The sequence below is a fragment of the Gallus gallus genome, chromosome Z, assembly GCF_016699485.2.
Source record: "Gallus gallus isolate bGalGal1 chromosome Z, bGalGal1.mat.broiler.GRCg7b, whole genome shotgun sequence".
NCBI classification, from domain to species: Eukaryota; Metazoa; Chordata; class Aves; order Galliformes; family Phasianidae; genus Gallus; species Gallus gallus.
Window position 1 is genome coordinate 42,926,945 of NC_052572.1, and position 26,248 is coordinate 42,953,192.

The 26,248-nt window shown below is 37.9% G+C and overlaps 1 protein-coding gene and 1 long non-coding RNA gene across 4 annotated transcripts; one reads left to right on the forward strand and one right to left on the reverse strand.

Annotated features, from left to right (window-relative positions):
• The first annotated feature begins 419 nt into the window (after window positions 1–419).
• Window positions 420–25,831, forward strand: LOC107052328. 3 transcript variants are annotated; one of them, XR_005843185.2, is made up of 6 exons: window positions 420–473; window positions 1,982–2,076; window positions 4,244–4,334; window positions 6,997–7,105; window positions 7,680–7,842; window positions 23,761–25,831. It is a non-coding gene; the product is annotated as an uncharacterized LOC107052328 (long non-coding RNA). The 3 variants fall into 3 exon arrangements; XR_001464765.4 differs by lacking the exon at window positions 6,997–7,105; XR_001464760.4 differs by lacking the exons at window positions 6,997–7,105; window positions 7,680–7,842.
• Window positions 9,089–20,952, reverse strand: LOC770548 (uncharacterized). The gene is made up of 3 exons (NM_001195439.1): window positions 20,908–20,952; window positions 14,089–14,237; window positions 9,089–9,650 (listed from the first exon to the last, which is right to left on the reverse strand). The coding sequence occupies exons 2-3, from the start codon at window positions 14,232–14,234 to the stop codon at window positions 9,518–9,520; spliced, it is 279 nt and encodes a 92-aa protein (NP_001182368.1). The 5' UTR covers window positions 14,235–14,237; window positions 20,908–20,952; the 3' UTR covers window positions 9,089–9,517.
• Window positions 25,832–26,248: the final 417 nt, after the last annotated feature.

A 26,248-nucleotide genomic window follows, 5' to 3' on the forward strand; every position in this document is an offset into this window, starting at 1 on the left:
CCTCTTGCCACAGTGGTGTGTGGGAATGATGTAGAGGATTTTGCCTAGTGTACAGTATCTGGAGTTTGTGCTGTGACTGCTCTGCTGCTGCAGTTGCACCAGGGTCCTTACGAGAGCGGCCTGCAGGTTTCTAGCAGCTTGTATTACATGTAGTTTCAGGGTATACATGGATACAGATACATACATACAGAAAGGCACGTTGTATCTTGATTCACATTCTCGGAGCACCGTGTCATGTTGTCTCTCTGTATGAGAACTGTTGAGTCACAGCCTGAGCTTCTAATTGACCACCTCAGACGAGCACTGAGTCAGTTGCAGGGGCACAGGTGAACGCAATTTTACCTGAGTGACTGGAAGGGGTGGAGCCAGGCTCCACCTCTCCTAGACCCCATTTAAGGGCTGACTCCCAACAAGGAAGAATCTCCAACTGGACATCACTCCTCTTGGAGCCCTTCTGTGAGCCCAGGATACGGGTAAGATCTTTATTTCATTTCTATTTTGTAATGCGATAATCTCTCTGGTCCAATACCTGTATACCTGTTTGCCATACACTGTCATGAATCTGCCAGGCTGTTGCTGCCAATGCTTGAAATGCAGTTTTAAGAAGCTGGGGAAGACTGTAACAAGTGGGGTGTTAAAAGAACTGGTGGCAGCATTGACTCTTGGCTTCTTTGTTTGCTTGTTTGGGCTTTTTGTGGGTTTTTTTTTTGTTTGTTTGTTTGTTTTGGTTTTTTTTTTTTTTTTTGGTGGGATGGCAATTGAGATGGCTACTGCCCTGGTTGACCACCCTTACATCATGACCTTCTTGCACAAATCTGTATGTCTTTCTCAGGAAGATGATGGTGAAGATCATTTCAATAACACACATACTGATTTGTTAGACATATCCTGGAGGAAAGGGAAAAACATGGTTTCACAGCTGAGAGAGCAGCTCAGCTAACCAATGCCATCATAGGCACTTAGATGTCTCTTCTTGGACCTTGGTCCTCTGGCTAAACCCAAACCAAACCTGAAAAAGCGAATGAAGCAAAGCAAAATAAAATGGAATACCAATGCACCCCCACATGGAATAAACTAAACAAGAGCAATGACAAAATTCTTTTGCTATGGAAGCAGCTTTATTCAGTGTTTAAAAATTCCAATAACCTGTGTATCTGTGTCTGCTGGGGAGATGTGCTGGGTCGGTGTTTTACATCACAGACAAGGTCTGCTGTTCTCATGCATTGCTTCTGTGGCTGGTGAACAGCCAGGTGACTGTGCAGATCACCAAATATTAAAAGAGACAGAACAGTGTGTCTGTGATACATTTAGATTGGAAATGAGGAATTATTAACTGATATATTCCTAAACATGAGGCTGAAATTGCTGAAGAATTTTGGATACTGTGTGTGCTATGCTTCAGATCAGAAAAAAATGTGGTTTTTTTTTAACTATAGTTCCAGCCCTCTGTGTGTAAGGCCTTTATTGCTTTTGCTATACCTCATTAAATGTGCTATACTTTGTGATGTTGCTAGGAAAACTATTTCACACAGGTAAAATTCATATATGTTTATTTAGTTTGGTTTACTTTTTAATTTACTTGCTAATCCAGAGTAATTTGAAGCACAGGATAGCGTAATTGGTTGCTTTTACTTATGTCTGGTTTTGATGGTTACAAACTAATTTTCTGAGACAAGGCCTTCAAGAGCCATTTTCTTGTTAGAAAATGTGTGTACAAGTCAGGAGCAGCTTTGACGCTCAGGGGATACAACTTGCAGGTCAGGGATACATAGTAATTACGTGCCAGATCAGAACAAAACTCAAGCGGCTTGACAACTCTTGGCTGACGAGAACTTAGCTAGTAAGCCACATTTTTCCCAATTCATACTTTGCTCCAATCTCTAGATGACTTAAAAACAAAAACAAAACAAACAAACAAAACCTTCTCTATTCAAAAACTCTGTAACCTAGCTGTGAATTCTTGCTTCCTATGTGCTGACAGGAATTGCAGACCTCACTGATGTGTGTTGAAGACTGGCAGCCAGGATAATTTGCACTTGAATGGGAGCTTCTACAAATGCACGCCAGAAATTCCAGGTAAGAGTGTACCTGAAAGAGAAAGTAGTACTACTGCAACCAGACAGTGTACATGTTGAAATTTACTATCTTTTGTTGAGAACAACTGCTCAAATCTAGCAGGGTGTAGAATAGTCTGTATTATATTTTTCAAAATCAGCTTTCTGGAAGAGATGCCTCTAGGTCTAGACGTGTTTTTTTTTTTCAGCCTGTTTTTTTTCTTTCTTTTTTTTTAAGAGTATGCACTGGCAGGGTCCCGTGTACCTATACAGCAGTTAATGCAAGTATAGGTATGCTTGTTTTCTGCATCTTTAGTATTTAGTGCTGTGTTTAGTTTTGGGCATCTCAATACAGAAAGGACATTGAGGTGCTGGAACAGGTCCAAAGAAGGACAACAAGGCTGGTGAAGGGCTTGGAGAACGTACCTTATGAGGAGAGACTGAAGGAACTGGGGCTGTTTGGTCTGGGGAAACCGAGGCTGAGGGGAGACCTTACTGCTTTCTTCCAATATCTGAAAGGTGCTTACTGCGAGAGCGAGGTTGGTCTCTTCTCACTGGTGACAGGATGAGAGGAAATGGCCTTAAGTTGCACCGGGGTAGGTTTAGGTTGGATACTGGAAAATCCTCTTTACAGAAAGGGTTGTTAAGCACTGGAATAGGCTCCCGAGGGAGGTGTTTGAATCACCATCCCTGGATGTATTTAAAAGCTGTTTGGATGTGGTGCTTGGAAACATGATTTAACAGAGGGTTGTTAGGGTAGTATGGTTAGGTCGTGGTTGGACTTGATGATCTTTAAGGTCTCTTCCAACCTGAGCAATTCTATGATTCTATTTGTAGTGATATATTAACTGAGTGCTCTCAAGATCCCTACAATAAAGCTGTAAGATACATCCTTATGTGCACTGAAACCTTCCTCACAGGTGACTTATAATAAAAAATGTTTTGGTTTTGGATGAGTGTATCCACCAACTAAAGCAATAAAGCATCCCATGAGATACTGGTATTTTGTCAAAATGCAGTGAAGTGTTATATATTGATTACTTCAGTGCATTGCTCCTAATTATGTGTAATAGCCAAATTAACCAAACAAAAAAGACTTATCACATGCAGAAACTCTTTACCAAATACATACTGAGGAATTACAACATGGCTCCAGAGGAGTTTCTTATGAGTTGGAAGTACTGCAATTTGCCTGTGTTTTAGGCATAAAACTTTTCAGACATGGCTGCACTCTGTTAGGTTGTTGTCAGATTCATTCTACTTAATTGTCAGGCCCCTCGTACATATTACAGAGTTGTCATTAGTTCTGGGAAAATGCACTATTTTTGTCATCACTGCAGCAGAAATGTATACATATCATAAATGGAGCCTGAAGGGATCCAGTTCCAGGTTATTAAGTGCTCATTTGAGACAGTGGATAATAACTGCTGTTTCTGATGTTTTAGATTAGGCTGCCCTTTCTGCTTGCAGGTCTTATTTTCTCATGCTATTAGAAATAATTAATCGGTAACATTGTTTACTATCCAAAAGCTGGAAAGTATAACAGCATTAGTTAATGCTTTATCATTAACTAAGCTCTAACACTAACTCTGCTACATCAACATCTGGTAATTAATGACAAAACAAACTTTCAAAATATTTCTCTGAAATAACTGTGTTGGTCACTATGGAAATTTTGTGTTCTTGCCTAACTCATAGCCTATACTGCAACCTCATACCCTTGAAGATAGCATTTCAGTTGTTAGTCAGAATAACACCCTGGAGGGTGAAAAAAACATTAATTTTAGCAAAAACTCTTTGAAAGCATAGTTTTCTACCTCATATTTGCAAATATATACAAACAGAGGTTTTTGGGGTTTTTTTGTATCAGTATTTTGTGTGATTTCTGTTATTTGATAAAGCCAATAGAATTGAGAACTATTCATTATGAGGCTTGGTTTTTTTTTTGACTGTTCCCTCTGACTGAGAAATCAGATCAATAGGTAATGGACAGTTGAAATTCTGATCAAGTAGCACCAGTGTTGAGGTTACCATGTAATGCAAGTGTAGTAAAACAGACAAACCCACATAGGTCTTTAAAGAATTGATCAACTTGTAAAGCTAACTAAACTGTGTATTATCTTTCAGCTTTCCTACAACTACCTTTTTTTTCTTGTTGTTACTGACAGATGACTATTTTATTATTACAGTTGGTTGAAATCATAATTCTCACTGCTACTGCTGCTGATTACGATGGAAAAAATAACAATTCTGACTGTGAACCTCTGAGGTCATATGGCTGTAAGTATACCCACTGAGGCTGACAACTGGCACTGAACGCCAGTCATGGACTGGGACAACAGCCTCCCAGGTTTCAGTGGTCACTGGTAGGAAACTGTTATTTCATGTAAACAATTACATTTGAAACATGTACCCTAGTGCGTAGTAACTATTGTTGCTTTTGGTTTCCCCGGTAATGTAACCTTTCTCAGGCTGTTTATTGGACTGAAATTTTTTAGGGCTGGATTTCTATCTACGTTAATTTAAACTGTGTTCAAAACTGGTCACTAAACAGTGATAAAAAAGATGTGTTTGAGAGCACATGGAATAAATGCACTCAACTATCATAGATAAGAAATATGAAAATAGGATTTTGTATTGTGAGTTCTGACTACTGAGTATTTATGTGCAGTTTTGTAACAGTTATACTATACCACTAATACATTCTGTCCTTCTTTGCATGGAATAAATAACAAATAATGCTTAATTAATGAAGAGAAGTGTCCCCAAGAAGTAAAAGACTTTCTGGAACTAGTCTTTGTTTCATCCTCATTTATCTACAGATGTGTCATAGTATTGGCTTGAACAGAGTTAATTTTCTAATAGAGATTTGTTTGAAGCTGTGCATTTTTGTCAAAATAGCAATGATAATACACCAGTATTTTTAGTTGTTGCTGAATATTGCTGCATGTAACCTGTTCCTCATAGTGCCCTGTCAGTGAAGAGCTAGGGGTGCATAAGGAGCTGGTAGGGGGCAGAATCAGGGCAGCTGACCCAAACTGACCAAAGGTGTGTCCCATAACCTAAGGCATCATACTGAATAAAAAATCTGGGAGAAAGGAGGAGGAAGGGGGATTCTTTTGCACTGATGGCATTTGTCTTTCCTATTGGAAATGACTCATTAATCATTATGCATGATAGGCCCTGCTTTCCTGCAAGTAGCTGAACATCTGCCTGCTCATGAGAAATACCAAATTAGTTGCTTATTTTAATTTATTGGATGTGAGGCTTTTGCTTTACTTAGTAAACCCTCTTTATCTCTACTCATAATTTCTCACAGATTTACCTTTCAAATTCCACCTGTGAAAAGTGAGTGAGCTGAGCTACCTAGAGAGTTAGAACACAACCAGATGCCCTTTTCAATCTGGAAGCATTTTAATATCCATTTTTCATGTGATTTATTAGTGTTTATTCACACTGTGGCACTGAAGCCCCAGTCAAGTGCTGTTTAATGGGCAAAGTAGAGAACAACATCGCTCAAGACACAGACATTTTGTAGTTAGAAAGTACTCTTGGGCTAGGAAATTGGTAATTATCTGCTTATTCCTATCAGTTAACTGTAAAGCTGAGCCACACATAGCTACTTTATGGTTCTGGATCTGTTCTCTGATTCTATGCTAAGTTTTGTAGGGGTGTGGGTAAAAGTTTGTTCCAGTGCATGCAACATCAACAGGTCAGCATGTAAAATTATGCATGCTACCAAATCTATGTAATTAATTTTTTGTTGCTGAGCTCAGTCATTGTATGTGCTAAGGTCCACCTTTGAATCTGCACACTATGTATGAATGTTCTTTGATTTCATCCCTGTTGTTGTGGTTGAGTAGACTTGTCTGCATTAGCAAGTGATTCAGCACAGTGCAGGCAGCTCAGTAGATCAAAGTGTCTGACACTGAGTCTTTACACTGGGCTAAGTATGTTTCAGGTTTTACATCAGACTCTGTTTGGTTCATTGATCCATATATCGCTATTGTCTGAGTGTCTTTAAACTGACAGAAGAACTAACACATGTCTCAGATCCTGAGAGTAGGGTGTGTTTGGAGAAAGTCTTCTGGTCTAGTTTAGTTTTCTTTGGAATAAATCTAGTTTGTATGTCTTAAATCTGTTCTGTAATCCAAACCAGATGTGGTAAATGAAAAAAAAAAAAAAAGGTGGGGGTGTTGTGTGTGAAAGAAGTCTGCTTAAGAAAGGCTCTGAATTTGAGTACTAGTTTGAGTGTAGCAGCTGGCAAGGGCTGAGGTGCTGCTTCTTTAACACATTTTTGACTTATTATGTGGGTTCTTCTGGGTAGTGTTCAAATGTAGTGAGAGTAGCTGAATTTAGCTTAAATTCATCTTTTTTACTTGACTGGATTTGAGCAAGGCAGACTTCTCACAGTTCAGAGGCAATTTACAAAAGCAGTCCTTGCTGACTATTGACTATTAGTCACCAGTTCCTGGGTCAGACACAGCACTTACTAGTAAACATGTGAATGAATGCAGCATTAACTCGCATCATCTGCCATGTACATAAATCTGGGCATATAACCAGGTGTTCTGTAGCTGGCATCAGTACGTCATCTCTGGAGCATTTATTCATAGGTGTGATCTAAACCTATTGCATCATCAGTCATATGATTTAAGTCTTATGACCAAGAAGCGTTATCCTCTGACAATTACTGTGCTATTTTAGTTGTTCCATATTGGCTTATATAAGTGTCGGACTGGAAACAGCAATGCCTTACTGGTGTGGGCTGATGGTGGAACTGATTATGCAGACTTACACTCACTTCCAATTCTGTTTCTATTAGGTAAATTAATACACCTCAAGGAAGAAAATATCTTTAATTAGCTTTTCCTCTGAAATAGCAGTCCAATTTTCTTAATATATCTAATGTAATCTAAGTTTTCATTTTTTCTCTCATTAGGAAGGAGGAGGAACTGGGAGTCAGGGAGGAAAATTGCTTTCAGCTAAAGGGGCCTGCTTTCTCCAGAGTTCATGCTCCCTGAATATCCTATTTTATCAAAGAAAGCTGCGTACGTGAGTGAGATAGGTGTTCTATTTCATGTGATGATTCAAATGGAACTGATTATTTTGTTTGCTCCTTCTTATAAACAAGACAAGGTTTACATTTTCAGACAGGCCTAAAATGCCTAAGTTCAGGAATTAATTTTCACAGTTAAAAGCTAAAGCAAAAGGGCAAATACTGCCCTTCACCTTACCATCTGCCTTCAGCTTTGCAATTTGCAAACAATATATCTGGCTACAACCAGCTGCTAGACTGTTATTTCTAGTACTCAATTATTTTCTCAGTCTGTGAAGTAGCAGTGAAAAGGGATGAATATCATTTGTTTTGGGGAAGGGAAAGCATCGTATATTCAATATCATTGAGGTGCCAGGACTCTGCTGTTGTGTAAAATGTCTGAGAACTGTTAAGCAAATGCACTTGAACACACAAAGAACTGTTTCTTGGCAAATGTGGGTGGAATTTCATCCTTCACACTTGTCACACTCTGCCTTGGAATGGAAGCACATTCACAATTGAAATAGTTTGCTTGTGCTTGTTGAGATAAACAATGTCCATGACAGTCATCTGGTGTGTTGTCACAGTGTGCCACAGGCTTGCAGTGGGAGTGATTTCACGCCTCCTTCAGTCCTTCAGAGATGCGGGTGGAAAAGGAACTGGGAGAGCTACTGCCTGGAACTTCATCTGCTGATGTGCTCTCTTTCTTGTGTTGTCTTCAAATTTACTGATCACTCCATACACATCAGGGTATGTTGTCATAAAAGTGTTCCTAACACTTAAAAATTGATTTTAAATGCAGAAGAACAATAAAAGTTATTTGGACCTGCCTTGTGCAGATCATCTTCTGTCACTCTGGCATAATGTGGAGATGAGCTGCACTGTTGCAGGTGGTGTCAAAGTGCTGTAAGGCAATGGTTAGCTTGGTAAATGAAGTTGGTCTAGTTTTATGGCCCTTCAGTAGATCTTGTTTATGTCCTTTAGTGATCATCAGCAAGCAGTGGAGTATTGCCACTATAGAGCAGTGGAGTGTTGTGTGTTTGAGGTACGCAGAAGCAGGTTCAAGTCCTGCCTCATTTTCTTCACCAGAGATAATGCTTAACTTTGGTCACAGCGAAAGGTCTTTTTAAAGAGTTTGTGGGAAATAAGTGAACATAGAGAAAGAGATGAGACTGCAAAGGCAAAAGCAGATGCATTTTTATTGCTGTTCAGCATTGCTTTTCGAAGAGGAAGAAAAAAACACTGAAAGAAACAACTTTTTGGGTTAGGTTGCATGAAAGGAGTGATTCTGCTTTCCCTCCAGCTTCCAGTAAACAAAGAATAAAACTTTGCAGAAGTTTTAGATAGTTTTAATCCTTTCTAAAATGTATGTTTCCCTTCCCTTCCTTTCCCTTTCCTTCTCCTTTCTTTTATGGGAGAATGTTGCTATGTAAAAGTGAGAATGTTCTGTAAAACTTTGTGCTTTACTGAAATACTGTATTAGAGGGGTAAAAAAAAAAAAAATCAACCAACCAAAAAAAAAAAACCCAATACAGTTCTATGATACCCAATGGATGTTATGGTATTTAGATACATAGACTTATAGGTAAAGAAAATGCACTATTATTATACTCTGCTAGGTTAGTTCTTACATTATGTCACCTGACCTAGAAAATTAAGGCAGCAAGTATTTGGTAAGTGCAAACTGTGTATGGCAAGCAGTACATTGGAAAGCATTCCTGTACTATTATGATGAACTGATTTTTTTTTTCCCATTTACTTCAGACTCTCCTTCCTTTTAGTCAGATACCTCTCAAACTAGTCCAAAGACTGTTGCAGATTTTTTTTCTTACCTACCCCATCAAAGAAAAAAATTTCCCTCTGTTCATTTAATTATTCAGATCTGGAACTTTTCATACATCTTGACCAAAAAATACTTTTCTGCTTCTTTCTCTTGATTCCATTAAAAAATACATTTCTTCTGTCCAGCTGTCTTCTCAACCCCCTTTACCATAGCTTATCAAGACAGGCAGCATGGCTTATGTCTGCATGAAGTCAGAATCTGAGAGCTCTGTAAATGGAAGCTTGCGACTTCACACACAGACATCTGAATGTATTATGCCTATTAACCAAATGATTCTCTTTCTGAGAAATATGTTGTCATTTGAAAATGCTGTTACATATGAAGACCTGTTACATCAGAGTAATAATATAATCATGCAGAATTATAGATGCTTATTTCTCACCTCTCCCTCTGCATTTTTAAGAGACTATGTACTGTGTCCTAATTTTTACAGTGAGTTTTATTGGATCTTTACTAATAGCACTAGTAGCTGGTCTGGAAAAGGGCAGGAGTCTGTCTTCTTGCTTGTTCTGCAGTGTAACTTCATAGTGTGTGAGGAAGGTCAGTGTCAAGTTCAATGCTTTCTGTATTTTCACCGTAAGTTTAAGCTACGGTTTTATCTGGCAAAGGATGAGCTTCAGTGGACAAGAGTGCCATCTGCTCCTTCTGCTTTTTCATGTGTGCCTGGACCAGCTTTGCCCTGCCTTCCAGCCTCTGAGTCCACTCATGGCGAAGCCTGCAAAGAGAGGGCAAATACTTAGCAAGCACTGAGCCAAATCCTTCAAATACATCCAGGGCTTTTCAGTAGGATCGAAGCTTTCTTCTCTTTCAGCACCACAGCACTTGTCCTGTATCTGTTTACCATCTACACATCTTTCCAGCTTGCTAGACAGGGAATGCAGGGGAGAAAAGGATAGTGCTGATGGTATCAGTGGGTAACATTGCTAGATTCCTAATGAGTCAAACAACTGCTGAAACTGTCACCATGAAGAGCTCTGCTTTTTCCTCTGGGGTATTCTCAAAGCCACAGAGAAGCACACTGCCTTTGTGGTAAGGTCATTCAAGGTGAAAAGTGAAGTTACAATTAATATATTCTCCAGAACTTTACTCTAAAATGCCTTGGAGAAAAGCGAGCAGGACCTTACATATTTTGTTTGTTTGTTTTTGTACTTTAAATAATAATAATTTAAAAAAAAGATGGTGAAGATGTAGTCATTTGGGATCCAAAATCTCTTTAGACCTTGCACGTGTTTAATGAAAGGAATTGATGTCACATGCAAGAGGAGCCACATAGCTCCAAGTCACTATTTCAGTACAGGCAGAAGAGGAGATCACTAGGGACCAGTACAAGATATTGTTGGTTGGATCATTCTCCAAAGGAAATGTAATTATGAAGTACCTGACCCAGCAATGCTATAGGACAGTAGTGCCAAATGTGCCATGTAATATATGGGCTTTTATTTTGCATTTCATGTAGTAAAAAGAATGGTAGCTAATAATTTCATCTGAGAATAACTTAGCAGTTGCAGTTTCTGATGCTTATGTTCATTTGGTTCCTGAGTTTGACTGCAGAGTGTGTTCTAAACTTCTTCCTCTTGTTTTGCCCTCTCTTGACTTTGCTATTCCCTCACTGGTATAGTTAAGCCTCAAAAAGCAGTGCAATTACTTAGTAAATATTTACCATTCAAAGTGCTGCTGTTCCTTGTTAACTAGAGATCTAGGAGTCCCAGAGGGAGTAGCTGGCTGTACTTAGAGCTGTGTCAGTTATATAAGGTGCCACTTATATGAGGTAGTGAACCTGTACATTTTTGTAATGACTGTATCTATTATCTCCAGAATGTCCCTTAAAGGGGAACATTCGGTGATCAACATGGATGTTTGTTGAGTGACCTTGAAGTAGTTTGCTTGGAGTTATTTCAGCTGTGACCTGTAGTAATTAAGGCCCATTCAAAGGTCTTTTTTCTACATTTTTGTTTCCTATTAGGACAAAATTGTGGAAAAGCTTTTCATATTTTAACTCTGTGAAATTAAAAATATTATTGACTCACATAACTGCAATTGCCTTGTGACACCTTTTTGTATTAGTTTCTTTTTGAAGCTAGAAGCTTTTACAACCAAATGTTTTCCTGGCTTTTCTCTTCAGAAACTGGATAATCTAGGTTTGAGAAATTTACTGGCTAGCTGGAATATCATATTATAGAATGTCTTAGAAACACAAAATATCCCAAGTTGAAAGAGATCCCCAAGGATCATTGAGTCTGACTCTTGTTTTCACACAGGATCAACCCAAATGTCTGACAGTGTTGTCTGCGTATGTCTTGAACTCTGATGTCTTCTGCCCCACAGCATTCTCATGGAAAAGCTGGCTGCCCACGGTTTGGATGGGCGTACATTCCATTGGGTGAAGCACTAGCTGGATGGCTGAGGCCAAACAGTTGTGGTCAATGGAGTTAAATCCAGTTGGCGGCTAGTCATGAGCAATGTCCTCCAGGGCTCGGTACTGGAGCCGCTTCTATTTTGCATCTTTATTAACAATCTTGATGAGGGGATTGAGTGCACTTTCAGTAAGTTCCCAGACAACACCAAGCTGGGAGCGAGCGTTGATCTGCCAGAAGGTAGAAAGGCACTCCAGAGGGACCTGGATAGCCTGGATTGATAGGCCAAGGTAAACAGTGGGTTTCAATAGGGCCAAGTGTTGGGTCCTGCATTTTGTTCACAACAACCCCAGGCAACCTTACAGTCTTGGGGAAGAGTGGCTGTAAATCTGCCTGACGGAAAGGGATCTCAGTGTGCTGATGGACAGTTGGCTGAATATGAGCCAGCAGTGTGCCCAGGTGGCCAAGAGGGCCAATGGCATCCTGGCTTGCATCTGCTTGTATCAGGAATGGTGTGGTGAACAGGACTGGGGAAGTAATCCTGCCCCTGTACGCAGCACTGGTAAGGCCTCACTTTGAGTACTATGTTCAGTTTTGGGCACTTCAGTACAGAAAGGACATTGAGGTGCTGGAACAAGTCCAAAGAAGGGCAACAGGGCTGGTGAAGGGCTTGGAGAATATGCCATTTTAGGAGTGGCTGAAGGAGCTGGGGCTGTTTAGCCTGGGGAAGAAGAGGCTGAAGGGAGACCTTATTGCTCTCTTCCAGTATCTGAGAAGTGCTTACTGCAAGAGCGAGGTTGGTCTCTTCTCACTGGTGACAGGTGACAGAATGAGAGGAAATGGCCTTAAGTTGCACCGGGGTAGGTTTAGGTTGGATACTGGAAAATCTTCTTTACAGAAAGGGTTGTTAAGCACTGGAATAGGCTCCCGAGGGAGGTGTTTGAATCACCATCCCTGGATGTACTTAAAAGCTGTTTGGATGTGATGCTTGGGAACATGATTTAACGGAGTGTTGTTAGAGTTAGGGTAGTTTGGCTAGGTTGAGGGTGGACTTGATGATCTTGAAGGTCTGTTTCAACCTGAGCGATTCTATGATTCTATGATCTTGTGGTTGTGACAGCTGCCCCAGGGAGACTGTTACATGCCCATCAACCACTGATGAGGTGCACTGTTATAATAACCAGTCTGAACTACCAACCTCTGATGCTGCTGGGACATACAGCCTATGTAGATAATGATTTCCTCACCTTTAAGGTGACAAGAGTAGCTTTCTCCTTGGGTGTCAAGGTCAGAGTATCTTGATATATTTTTTTTTTAAGACACAGCCCTTTACTTGTACATTCAAATTTGTTGGAATCAAGTTAATTTATATGAATGTACCAGTTGTGAGGAAACTGGTCCTGGTAGATGAGAAGCTGGGCATCAGCCAGCAGTGTGTGCTTGCAGCCTGGAAGGCCAACTATGTTCTGGGCTGCATAAAAAAAAGCGGTGGCCAGCAGGGAGAGGGTGGTGATTTTGCCCGTCTACTCGGCTATTGTGAGGCCCTATCTGGAGTACTGCATCCAGGCCTGAGGCCAACAGCACAAGAAAGACATGGAGCTCTTGGAACGAGTCCAGAGGAGGACCACTAAGATCCTCCTCAGAGGGCTGGAGCACCTCTCCTACGAAGAAAGTTTGAGGGAACTAGGCTTGTTTAGTTTGGAGAAGAGAAGGCTCCAGGGAGACCTTATTGTGGCCTTCCAGTACTTGAAGGGAGCATATAAACAGGAAGGGGAGCAGCTGTTTACGAGGGTGTATAGTGATAGGACAAGGGGGAATGGTTTTAAACTGGGACAGGGGAGGTCTAGGTTGGATATGAGGAAGAAGTTTTTCACTCAGAGGGTTGTGTTGCACTGGAACAGGTTTCCCAAGGAGGTTGTAGATGCCCCATCCCTAGAGGCATTCAAGGCCAGGCTGGATGTGGCTCTGGGCAGTGTGGTCTAGTGGTTGGCGACCCTGTACATAGCAGGGGGGTTGAAACTCGATCATTGTGGTCCTTTATAACCCAGACCATTATATGATTCATCCTGTTGCACTGACTGTTAAGGGATTAACTTAATTTGTGGGAGCTGTTGATTCAGACTTCTAAGGTGCAGCAGGTTGATCAAGTATTTGAGGCATCTACCATACTTGACTGAAGTATTTATATTACAGCCACAGATCTTTCTAGGTAGTGAATGCTGTTTTATGCTGTTTTGGAAAATAGAAAATAATACAAATAATTGAATAATTTTATTTGTCTACTTATTTGCTTGTTTTCTTTTGTACACCACAAATGACACTGAAGTATGCTTCATGGGATAGGTAGACATTATTGTAACATTTCAAACCTTGCGGTTTTTGTGATGTAAAACAGTTAAAAATGATAAAGATGCTATGGATTTTTTTTATATTATTCATTTAATGGGTGTTTTGTTATTCCTTTAATTCAATATAATTTTATTTATTTGGTGTAGCTGTATTAGTAAAATTTCTGGTATTTTCTAACTGTCACAAGACCTTGTGCCGAGGTGCTTTATTTTCATTTGGATATGCTCCAAGGCCTTTGAAGAATGTTCACGAGATTCAAAGGTGAGGGGTATCTGAGTTTCCATGCAGAAGAGCCATGGAAATTTGAGACAAGCAGCTGTGAGAGGAAAAGTGCCAAGGACCCAGAACACAATCTGCGCTATGAATACAGTAGTACAATAGAGGTTATCTTATTTTAAAGCATGTGATGACAGACCTGATCTCTTGGACAAAAGAAAATACGCCACTTACTTGTTCAGAGCACTTTTGCTTAACCTAGACTCTTCACTTTCTCGTTGCCTAGTTTGCCCTTGGATGGCTTTTTCCCAGAAGTTCTTCAACTCTACTGCATCATGACCATGCATCTTGTGGCGTTCAAAGTTAGTACACTTGTTCATTTTCTGAAAGGCAATTTAGAGGTCAGAGGAGTCAGAAGATTAACTTGAGGCAGATACTACTTTGCTTAGCCCCTTGAAATTTCTTTCCCTTGAAGTGCTATTAAAATAAAGTATGTTACCCAGAGGAAAAAGGAAACAAATGCTTACTCTGCCTTGAAGCTAAATATCAGGCACTGAAACATGCCTGTTCTGACAATTAAATACAATACCTATATTTTTAGTATGGAGTAATGACTACGCATAGCAGAGTTCTCTGAAATACTGAGTAAGCCCCAGTATGTGAGAGATTTTTTTGTGTTTTGCAAGAATTTAGGGAAAATACTTTCAAATTTAGCACTAAAATCAGTGATGTCTAGATGAACTGTAGTGAAGGGTTTGCCCTTTTTCTCACTTATGTAGTTTTAAAAGAGATCAGAGATGGATGTTATCCAAGGGAAATGCACTGCTATTAAATGATTCCTATTACTGCTCAAAATGTTATCAAGCACAAAATATGCAGGGGAATCATGAATCTGAAGTTGAAGCACACAACGTACAAATCCGTCAGGAGCTTGTTCTTTAATTTATAAAAATTCAGAGTTAAATATTGCTAAAAGTAGAGCTTGTTAAAGTGTAGTCACCAGTTCCAATAAATGAGAAAAAGAAGTAGGGGGAATTTCCTTGCTAAATGTGCTAAATTCGGAAGTAGATGTTTTTATAATGCTCAGATATCTAAGACACTTTCTGATACGACCAAATATGTATTAGTGTTCAAAACTTAATGGCACTTTGAAAAATTATGTTCCATTATTTATTCCTAAAGGAAATCAGAACATTTGCATCATATTCTGTAATTGTTGCTGGCCAAAACTCCTTTGCTATGAAATTAAATAAGTGTCATGGTTTTTATGATTTTTGTTAAGCATTTTGTGCTTACCATGCTACAGGCAACCACTGGGTGACTTGAAACATATGCAGTACCCCATGCTACCACTTAAACACCATATTAGGTCTTAAGAAACAAATCCCATGGGTATATGGCATTCCAGAAAGAATTGAGTCAGATAATGGGACTTATTTCAAAAATTCTCCTGTAAATACTTTGGCTAAAGGTCATGGCACTGAGTGGATTTACCATTTCTCCTATCATGCACCTGCTTCTGGTAATATCAAATGATACAACAGATTGTTAAAAACTATGTTGAAAGCAATGGGCCACATAACACTGGCAGAAGCATTTGGCAGTAGCCACCCGGTTGGTCACTACTTGAGGATCTATCAACTGAGATGGTCCTGCCCATCTAGCTCACTTCATACTATGTCCCTGTAGCACATGTAAAATGATGGGAGAAGTGGTTTGGGTCTTCCCAGCATCTGGAAAGGGCGAACCTCTCCATGGAACTGTTTTTACTTAGGGACCTGGGTCCACTTAGTGGATGATGCAGGAAAATAGGGATGTTCAATGTGTGGCACAAGGGAATTTGTTGCTGGGGGAGTGCAGTAAATAAATCCACACATACGTGTGTGTGTGTGTTTAATGCATTACTGCTGTTAATTGTCTGTATACATATTAAGTATGATGTAGTGAAGTGGAATAAGATGTGGAATGTTATGGCTTTATGATTTCTCTTATTGGTATTTCATATTGTAACCTCATGTAGTGCACTGGGAATTAAAGACTTAAAGTTACAGTTCTGTGGATTGTCAACAGTTTTCAGCTGTCTTTCTCAAAAGAGAATAAGTACTACGTTTCCCAGAAGACTTTCAGTGTTCCGGTTCCATTTTCTGTTCAGAGGGAAAGATAAAATGGCTTGGGAGTCACAAGACTGCCCCTTCTTTCACAGCTTGTCTCTGCAGTGTGTGTTCCCTAGCTGTCTTGCCTTCAGAATTAGAGTAAGGCCTTCAGCTTTGGGCACTATCTTTCACATTTTATTTTATTTATTTGCTTCAATTCCAACTATATTTTACTATATTGTGTTATCTGGCATTCCTCTATCATATGTAGTAAATTAGTTTTCTCCCTTAGCTCACTGCTGCTATTTTGTTTTTAGGCCCATCTCCTTAACTTTTAGATTTTCCCCTTTCCCCCTCTACCAGGGTGTGGGCCCATGGGTCCCCTCACCCTATTTGATCATGGAACCAGGCTGAACTGGGCCAGGAACAGCTGACAATAGGATGCAAACAACTCTTTATGTTTCTGTCCCAAAGATGAAACACTATTTCCTCCTTCTCTATCCTACAATAAATCTCTCTCGCAAGTGGGATGGTGGAAGAAAGAAACAAAACATACTTCTGAGTTTTCTATAACTAGATCTGTACATAATTTGGGAGTTCCTATGAAGTGCCTTTGGTTCTTTGAGCTTGTCTACATTCTGCTGCCACAAGATACTTTTGGCCACTATCCACTCTCATCAGCATTATCTGATAAACATGTACCTTATAGACTCTAATATGCACTTGAGAGTCTGCTTTGCAGACAAGTGCCATATTTTTTGAGCTTTATTTAGTAAATATTAAAAAGACTATTCTAGCATAGGTCAGTCAGAATAAACCTTTGATTTATGCAATGTTGTAAACAGAAGATCAGAAAAATCAAAAGGGAGTGTTAGATACAACCCAGTGAAGGAGGACTTGTGCAGTAGCTCTGTATCATATGAAGTATTTTAAAATCCTGACATTTTAGAAGAACACATAAGTAAGATATTGGGTTTTTCTAGATAGAATATTTGGATTTGGCTTAAATTTCATAAAATTATTTTTGAGGAAGTAAAACAAATATATTTTCCAGACTGGATGCTAAGTCTTAGAAACAATCAATCAAATAAACAAACAAATTGCTTAACAGAAAGAAAAATCTCTGCCAGTTCTAGACTCAGTACTTTTTCTGGAGGCAAATTTGGTTGCTTAAAGACAAGCCCAGTTCAACAGGAGTAGTAGGGACTGATTAGTATATGCAGTGTAATCTCCCAAATAAAGGGATGGAGCATCAGGCATGCCTGGGTGGTTATGAATGATTAGGATAGTGATCCATCTTGCTGACCACTACAAGGTCACCAAGAGCTGCAATATCACCAAAACAGTCAGATGTTTTCCTCTAAGGCAAATGGCAGTTTTTTTGTCTTTCTCAGGTTGCTAACTGAGAATGATATAGCACAATGGGATATGGCATACCCTGCTATGGGTACTGCCATTCTACTACTACCTTTTCATAAAAGTACTTTGTGTATCAGTGATGCAGGAATGCAGAAAATCTTTTAATGATCTTTTGTCTCATTCTGAGGAAGCAAAAAGTTGTTTTATTTAAAGTTTCATCTTGCAAAAAGATGTGAATGTCATGGACACACTGGAACATGCCCTGTCCATATCTTTAGGCTCTCACAATAGCTTGTTGCAGTGAGCAATGGAAAGTGATTATTTCATCATTCCTGGACTGGCAGGTCACCTGAGCCTTTGCACCATTTGAAGGCTCTTTTGCCAGCAGCAGTTACCCACTTGACACTCTTCAGATAATTATTTTGTTGACTCAGATGCCAATTGCATGCTGCTGACAAACGATCTGAGTAGATTTGCCCTCCAAACACTACTGTACTTTGCCTCACATAAGAGTCTGCATCAAAGCATTAACCTTTCATTAGATTTCATGATTACTGGACTTCTGCAATTAGTTCCTCAGGTGGTGAGGTGCCCCTATTCTTTATCTGAGGTCTAAATTGGGTATATTTTTAGGATGCAGGAAGATTTTGGCTGACACAGATCTTGGTTACTCCACTCAAAGGCTCAAGCTGTGATCAAGCAAGTATTCCAGAGAGGGAGGAACTTCTGCAAATGTTAGTCTGACATATTTCTTGGAGTCTTTGGAAGCCAAGGACATTTGGCTTGTAATAATTCCTAGGAATGTCAGTAACAGTGAATATTTCACATGGGATCACTGTAATCCTTGCTAAGACAAGTTCTTTATATAAGACTTCTGAAGATCATGACATCTAGCATGATTAGCCTGTATCTCTCACACTGTGGAATGTCAATGATTGTTTTTGGAGAACCTTATGTTACAGTACAGAAATATATATAGATATAGAAAGTTTGGGTTTCATGTTCCGTAATACTTTTTTTTCTAATTGAAGGATTCTACTTAGGAGATTACTTTTTGAGTCCCACTACTGTTCTAGGGAACTTAAATTAGTATTATTATTTTTGTTCAGTGTATTTCTATTCCCTTTCTAATGTCCCAGTAAAATAAAATGGAATTACACAGACATTTTTATTTCATTCTGGCAAACTAGCTTGTTCTTGGCTGTTTCCCTCTGGTACCGCAGCATTCAGATAAAAAAAAGCAGGACTCAAAAACACTGTTTCTTCGAGTCACTGTACTTGACTTGCCTGAGTGGAAAATGAACAAAAAAAAAAAGGATTCTTTCTTATCTTTATTTACATTCAACTAGTGAGAAATCATCACAGAGAAATTAAAAGAAAATTGAGGATGCATTTTCCTGGTTACCAATGGCAGGGTGATTTAACATTGTTTTCCACTGATGCAAAAATAAAATAGGTAACAACATCTCTATGTGTTCCTAATGATTAATTTAGATGACTTGAATTTGTGCAAGTGCTTCTTATGGACAAAAATAGTTATCATATATAAAACATTCTGTAATACATTTCTTATGAAAGGCCACTAATGAGTACATATAGGTTGTATGGATTGTATGGGTTTGTTTTGGTTGTGGAGTTCAACTTGAACTGCATTTGGCTGATATTTTTGTGAGCCAAGCTTGTAAAGCAACTTTTAAAAAAGGGTTTTATATCTTGTCAAAAAGAACTTACATGCTACGCAGCTATGAAACTCATCATTCAGAAATGTGTGTATGTGTTTAACAAAGGGTTTGTTACAACATCAGTCATTTACAGGAATTATTTTTTATGTTCCCGAATTGTTAGTTAATAGAGAATGGCCATGCGGCAATCTGTAAGATTGCTATCATTTATCAATGTACATAGGTAGCATCTACAAACAATGCATTGATTTAAATTCTTTGACCTGCAGCATATTGAAAGGAAATTCAAAATGTGAGTAATGAGGGAATTTCCCCCAACAGAACTCTCCTGTGCCATGGGGAAGAAACCTCACTTCCAGCTGGGTGGTAATACATACCCAGCTTTTATTCACTGCCACAAAATTAATATGGAAACAACCAGTGGTATAACTTTCTGTCTTTTACATTTGTTTTCAGACTGAGTGTGCTTTGGAAAGTTGTTAAAGTAGTATATTTCTTTTCCTGGTCTGCACATTTTGAATTATCATAATCTCAGACAATTTCCATTGAGGTATCAAGATGAGATTAAAAAATATTTAAAGCAAGGAAATTCTCTTCTGCATCCTTCATAGCTGTGTCTCTGCTACGGAATCTCACCAGAGATATTTTTAGAGCCAGAAATTACTCTTGCTGTTTTGAACAGAACTGCTGCTTTCAACTTCTGTAAAATGAACAAGCAAAATGAGAGAATCTTGTCTGAAATATCAGAAGGCATTTTTTAGCCTCTTTCCATCTTTCCATTTAATATATGTCATAAACCAGGCATCATTGTCAGAGTTCAGTATATGGAGAAACAACACTTCTGTATACACCGAGAATCTGTGAAAATCTTTTGAGAAATATTTTAATGCATTAACAAGGTTTTTGCCTAAATAAATTTTGAGAAAAAAAAATGAAGTAATTTTTAATTCAAATAATACATAGTAATCAAAACCAGTTATTTAGCTATTATAAAGAAACAAACTTAGTATTTTCTTTCTTATACTAAAATGTTTTAGCCATCAAGATGAAAAAATGTTTAATCATTTCTAAACTTCATTTCCAAAATATTTGCTGAGACAACAAAATCTTTAACTATGATTTTTTAGAAATGAATTTTCTAAAGTGCTACCTTTCTAAAAGTTGAACATGGGGCTAATTTTAAAACTTTCAACAAATTTATGAATTCTTCCAGTTTTAACATTGAGAATGAACTTTTTTTGCTTCTGAAAGATATTCCCCACTCACTTTGTATCTTTCGGAGTTTCACTGTAAACAATGGAAAGACTATATCTGACTACAAGTGGAACCAGTCCCTGGGGTCATATCACGAACAGGAGCTATTTTATCTTTGTCAGACCACTAATTAATCTCTTATTCCTTTTGCCCTTCTGTGGGACTTGTTTGCCTAAACATACATGATTTTTCAGTATTATAAAATCTATTGTTATGTTATAATTAATGTGTTCAGAGCTTGTTCTTTAATGAAAAGCTTTATTTTCTTAAAAGTTTTAAATTAGTCTGCAACTTCAGGATGTTTATAATGCTTTTTTCTTTCACCTGAAGCATGTGTAGTACAGAAGGACTCTTATTACTCCCAAATTACATAGGAACAAACAACAGGTTAATAACTGAAGTTAATATTAGAAGCAAGAAGTCAAAACAGAGGCAGAACACCTTTGAGATTTTATAAATCAGACATTACTGGATTATCTTATAATAAAATATAATATAATGCACAAAATTCAAGGTCATGGGGGGAAAAGCTATGAAGCATTATTAAAATTCACACAAATTAACAAAAATAAATTAAATGTAAGTACATGTGTGTCTGGGTGAGTTTAATAAGACAGAAAGCTAAAACCTTATTTTGCCCAAAATACAAGAACGTAAATGCTTACTTTGATTGTATAGTCGCTTCCTCTTCTGTCAAATATGGATTTCTTGAGTGATTACTGAATACTGTCACTTTTAACTCTGGGTTCCCCTTTTCAAGAGAACTGTAAGTGCCAGAAATAGCTGATAAAATCTTTTCATCCGTCACTCATTTGTATTTGGGGGTGATGACATCTGCTATTACGAATTGGTTTAATGGCAGTGACAAAAAACCAAACCCATAGCCTTATTTTGTGAAGACTGTAACACAAGTGAAGCAGCCAGACTGTTACATGACACAAACTTTGAATACCACATTTGATCTGTGCTATAACTTTTGGCAGGTGCCAGTGACATCATAACCTGGCTCTTGAGAAACAGCTATTCTTTGTCAAGTGCAGATCACTGTAACATAAATTTGATATGACTTGCAAAAACTCAGTACTGTCCCCACCGAGAAAATGAATAGATCTGGAAAAAACATGTTGAATAACATGGCCCGTCTCAGACTGTGCCACTGAGTGACTGACAGCTGGATAGATTCTCCCCACCCACCTCTTCTGAGGTATTGCTTTGTAGGAGAGCACCTGGTTGGTTACATGACAGGATTCCAGCTAAGCTGTTAATGCTCTGAATAGCACAAGAATCTGCAATCAATTGGCTGCTAGCTGGAATAATAGTGCATATAATTGTTACAGAATTTAGCACTTCCATTTTCTTGGACAGATTCTTCTTCCCTCCACCAATACCACTGGATGAACAGAAAAACACAGTTGATTAAGGTATTGCTTATTCTGGCAAAGGGAGAAAAGACTGAAGGGGTCATCCTCATCTCATCTTCTACTAGCAACCTGACTGCATAATCCTGCTAACTTATCATGTCTAGATGAGTTATGTTTCTGGCTCCTGATATTTCCATTCAAAGATTGATCCAGATCTTTTCTGATCAAAGAAATTCATATTTTCATCCAATTTATAATCTAAATTTATTTGAGACACCCCTCAACTTGGTTCCATGGTATGTATAAAATAAATTCTCTCCCTTGTATTGAGGATAAATCAGGTGAGTCTATTAGACTCTTCTGGTACCTATTCTCTTGATACATCTCCTGTTCTTGCTCTATACCTGTTCCAACTTTAATTCAGTCTCACTGAACAGAAAATGAGAACTATATGTAATATTCCAGCTGTGTACTAGTACGTTATACATGGCACAAATAGCTCATTATTCCATCTGACTTATCTAGAATCATGTTTACTTTTCCAGAGAAGTATCATGCTCATAAACACTCTCTAATAGATCAATGGACATATCTAATTCCCTCATTTTTCCAACAGATAAGCTCCAGTTTATAACAGAAATTTTAATTAGGTAATAAGTTCATGATCTGTCTTTTATGCCACTTCTTCTATTTCAGTCTCTCAGATCATGTGTTTCTTTTGTCTTGGATGTTCAGTGCTCTGTGTGGATGACACTATTTGTGTTCTCTGGAAAATTTCTTCAACTCACTATTTCATTTTGTAGCATATGTCACCACTCAAAACAGTAATAAGAATTCTAAAAGGACTTCAGAACAATTCCACATTTAACATTTTTGCAGTTGGGGCAATTTCACTAGAAGATGTTCAATTTTCACCACTTCTTATCTGCTAAAATGTCTTGTATAAGACTTTTTATTTTTATTTTTTTAAACAGTATATTTCACAGTATATCTAATTCTTCTTCTGGGGCCTTGTGTTAAATACTCTCCTGAAGTTTGTAGCTTAGCAGGTCTCAGTTTACCCACCCATATTTACCTTGGTCCAAGAGAAGCAAGGAAATAATGTGCCATGACTGACTTTAGACAAATCCTCTTTGCATTTATTCCATCCACCTTCAAATCTTTAATTGCTAAACCCTTCAAAGCTTTAATGCCTTAAATGGCATTAAGTTAGACCCATGTGTCTATTCAAAATGCAGGAGAGTGTAGCTTCACATGTAACTGTAGGTAGTATTCCAGCTTTCTGTCAATGCCTGAAATTTGGATGAAAGTTGTATGTGGAGGTTATATGTTTTTTTTAGATCAGCTAGTATAAGCTGGGACAAATACATAAGGTCTTAAATAGAAACAGTTGAGAACAGCCGCACCAGAAAAGTAGTTTTTTTTATTTATTTGTGGGTGCAGTTAACATATGAAGAGAAAGGAAGAGAAAGAAAACTCAGTTCATTATTATACATATATACATACATACCTAACTAAATTAAGAGTCTCAATACTCAGATATACGTACATATATTGCCAAGAACAGTAAGTTACTACATTATTCAATTCATATTAACTCCATAGATCCACATTCTTAGCACATAAGAAACAGTAATTCAAATACATTTAAGTTGTTTTTACTTTAGCACTTGGAACCAAATGGCACTTCTGAAGTGAACTCCCTGGCTGTTCTCACAGTACTTTGGAACTTTCAGGTAATTTTAAACAAAAAGATATGTTCCAAGAACCCATCCAGTAACTTTAACATAATTTCGGACCAGAGATGATCTGAAGTGGAGGTGTGAGCCAGTTACAGACACTGGAATGCTCAGACTGTGAACTTCAGGGTCTCAGCCAAATGCTTTGCTCTGTCACTGTTTCTTTATTTTGCAGTTGCTTATTATCAGATATTGACTTAGACTACCCCTTGCCTATTAAGTATACTCAAGGTACTTTTCACACTGCATAAGGTAACATCAAGAAAATGTTACCAGAGATCATGGGAGATTTTTCTGTGTATTTAAACACTCAGATATTTATAGAAAATATTCAAAAATTTAGAAGCAGGATAATATTTCTTTAACAATAAAAATAAATGAAGATTTTTAATATAAATATTATTCTTTTGTGTTACAGTAGCATATTGAAGACCAAGAAGCCAACTGGGACAAAGAACTGATGGTGTTGTATTCCATGTACACCATGTAAAAGGTGCTTGCCTCCTGAACAGCTTACTGCCCTGATGAAATAAATTATGTTAAATAAATTAACAGGCAACTCAGATGGCTCAGTACAACAAGCAACATGGAGCAGAGAATAGCTACTTGTCTGTTAGAAAATATTTTAAACCTAAGTTGCATAAAATGTATTTGTCCATAAAGTGATTTCCTGAAATGTTATGAGAATATAAATTTGTTCTGAGTGCCATGAAGAACAGTTGGCCTAACATTCAAAGAGATCAAACTATTTTTTCTGCAGATGAACTAATTAATTAAAAAAGAAAAGAAAAAAAGACAAGAGAAAATGCTGACCTATTTACTTAAGTCAAAGAGCAATTAAAAAACTTGAAAATGATAATATAATCAAAACATCAAGTTTGGAAATAACAGTTTTTATGTAATTTCCTTCTCATTATCACCTAAAGCATGGGTTCATCTACACTGGTTGTTTTCCCAGATTTTACAGATATAACAATCCATCCACTTCTCTATTTTGGAGAATTATTAAGTTTATGTTATTAAGTATATTACTATAATTATATTGTATTATATTTATATTATGTTTATATTATATTATGTTATCTATTAAGTAATTATTACATAAGTTTATATTATTAAGTATAATTAAGATTATATTTTGAATGAACTGGATACCTTGTTACAGTCTCTTAGGCATTTTTAAGCCACTTTTCCTTGCAAATAGCAAAGCCAGCATTTGAGTTCCAGTAGGACAGCTCCACAGTACAAAACACTGATCAAGTATGAACTCAGATTGACAAATTAGATTTGTTCAAAACATTTTTTTCAGATCAATTTTGCACTGGTAGATTTTATGCTGGCCCCTTTCATATGTCTTCATGACAAATTTTGGCTGGATTTTTCACAGATGTTCATCTTTTTTGGTGTTCCTTCCAGGACCCTGCACCCTTCCTCACATAGAACCTCTGCATTTTGTCTTTCATTCTGGATATTTTCTTCATCCAGACTTTTACGTCATATTGGTCAGCCCATCAAGTTTTCCTTGAAGCTGTAGATTAAGGTAGTATTTCAGCATCTCCTAGTTCTTAAGCTATCAGACTTCTCCAATTACTGTTACCATCCAAGGATTTATTATTTCTTCAGTCAGCTCATACAGGATCAGTGGTTGAAGTCTAGCTGACTTCAGTGGAGAGATAGGTTTTCCAGCCTGGAACAATATAAATAACATATTATCATATCGTCCAGCATGATAATTGCCTACATAATATTAGAGATATCACTCACAGGGCCATCACACTGCATTGTTTCCACCTTGTCCTCTATTTTGCACTCCCCCTAGCGTGTTCCTCCTTGAAGCTGTCCACACTGTCCTCCCCTCTGCTGCACACAGATAACACCCAAATTGACCATACCACTAACAAAATTGTCCTCTGATACACAAAAGAAAATGTAATAATCTTTAAATCCTGGGCACTGTTTTTCTGTTTTTTGTGGAGAGAGCATTCATCATCCCTGTTGTCATACGTAAGGAATTTCAACCCTACTGGCCAAAGCCACACATCTGAAGGTACATCCACATAGAATAGCAGAAAGCTTGGAAGTAAAGAAAAGAAGGATATGGTACAAGACAAACAATGATATGAGAAGGATATAAGAAGACAAGACAAACAATGATAAACCCACACCGTGGAAGAACTGCCGTATACAGCTTCTGAACACCTCCCATTTTGTCATGTTTCATACATCCTGCACCCCTTAAATAAGGGAGCTCACAGTATGTACTGCAGCCCCAGCAATCTGCAAAGAACTTTGAGTAAATAAAACCAGAAATCAATGAGTGTAGATGTTGACTGTAGTAGAATTTGGTCTTCATATCCACACACTTTTGATGTCTGCTTCCTCCCTTGCTTGAAAATAATGTAAAGTACAGACCAGAAAAGCACAGTCCAAGTAAGGAAATAGAACTAAATAATAATAATAATAATAAATCTATGACCAGACACTTTTCATTCTCTCTCTGGGTAAACTATATATGACCAAGGGTAACTGGTGAAAGAAATGAGTGATATATATCTTGCTAGACTGTCCAGGGATCACCTCAGTTAAGTGTTCGCTGAAATTGTCAATGGTTTGTAACAAATTAATTATCATCTTGTTGATGAAGGTTAACGCTTAGTTATTTAATAGAAACAAGTATCTTATTGACAGTATCAACATAGCTACAGAAGCCTACCTGAGTAAAATTCACTACTATAATTTGTGTTATTTTCGCTTGGAAAGTACTAGAGGCAGAGAAGCTTCCAAGAACTCAAGTACCCCCTGGATCACCCGTGTGATTGTTACTTTTCCAATCACAATTTGACTGGCAAAAGTAACTACTGTCAGACTACAGGTATGAAGGATAATATCTCCATGCTTTGTGGCAT

Bases quoted from the DNA above. Each gene is read 5' to 3' on its own strand.
- LOC770548 (NM_001195439.1), bottom strand. From the start codon at position 14,234: ATGAACAAGTGTACTAACTTTGAACGCCACAAGATGCATGGTCATGAT. The intron at 9,651-14,088 runs GTAAGTGGCGTA...CTCTCTTTGCAG, and splicing joins AGCAAAAGTGCTCTGAACAA to GCTTCGCCATGAGTGGACTC.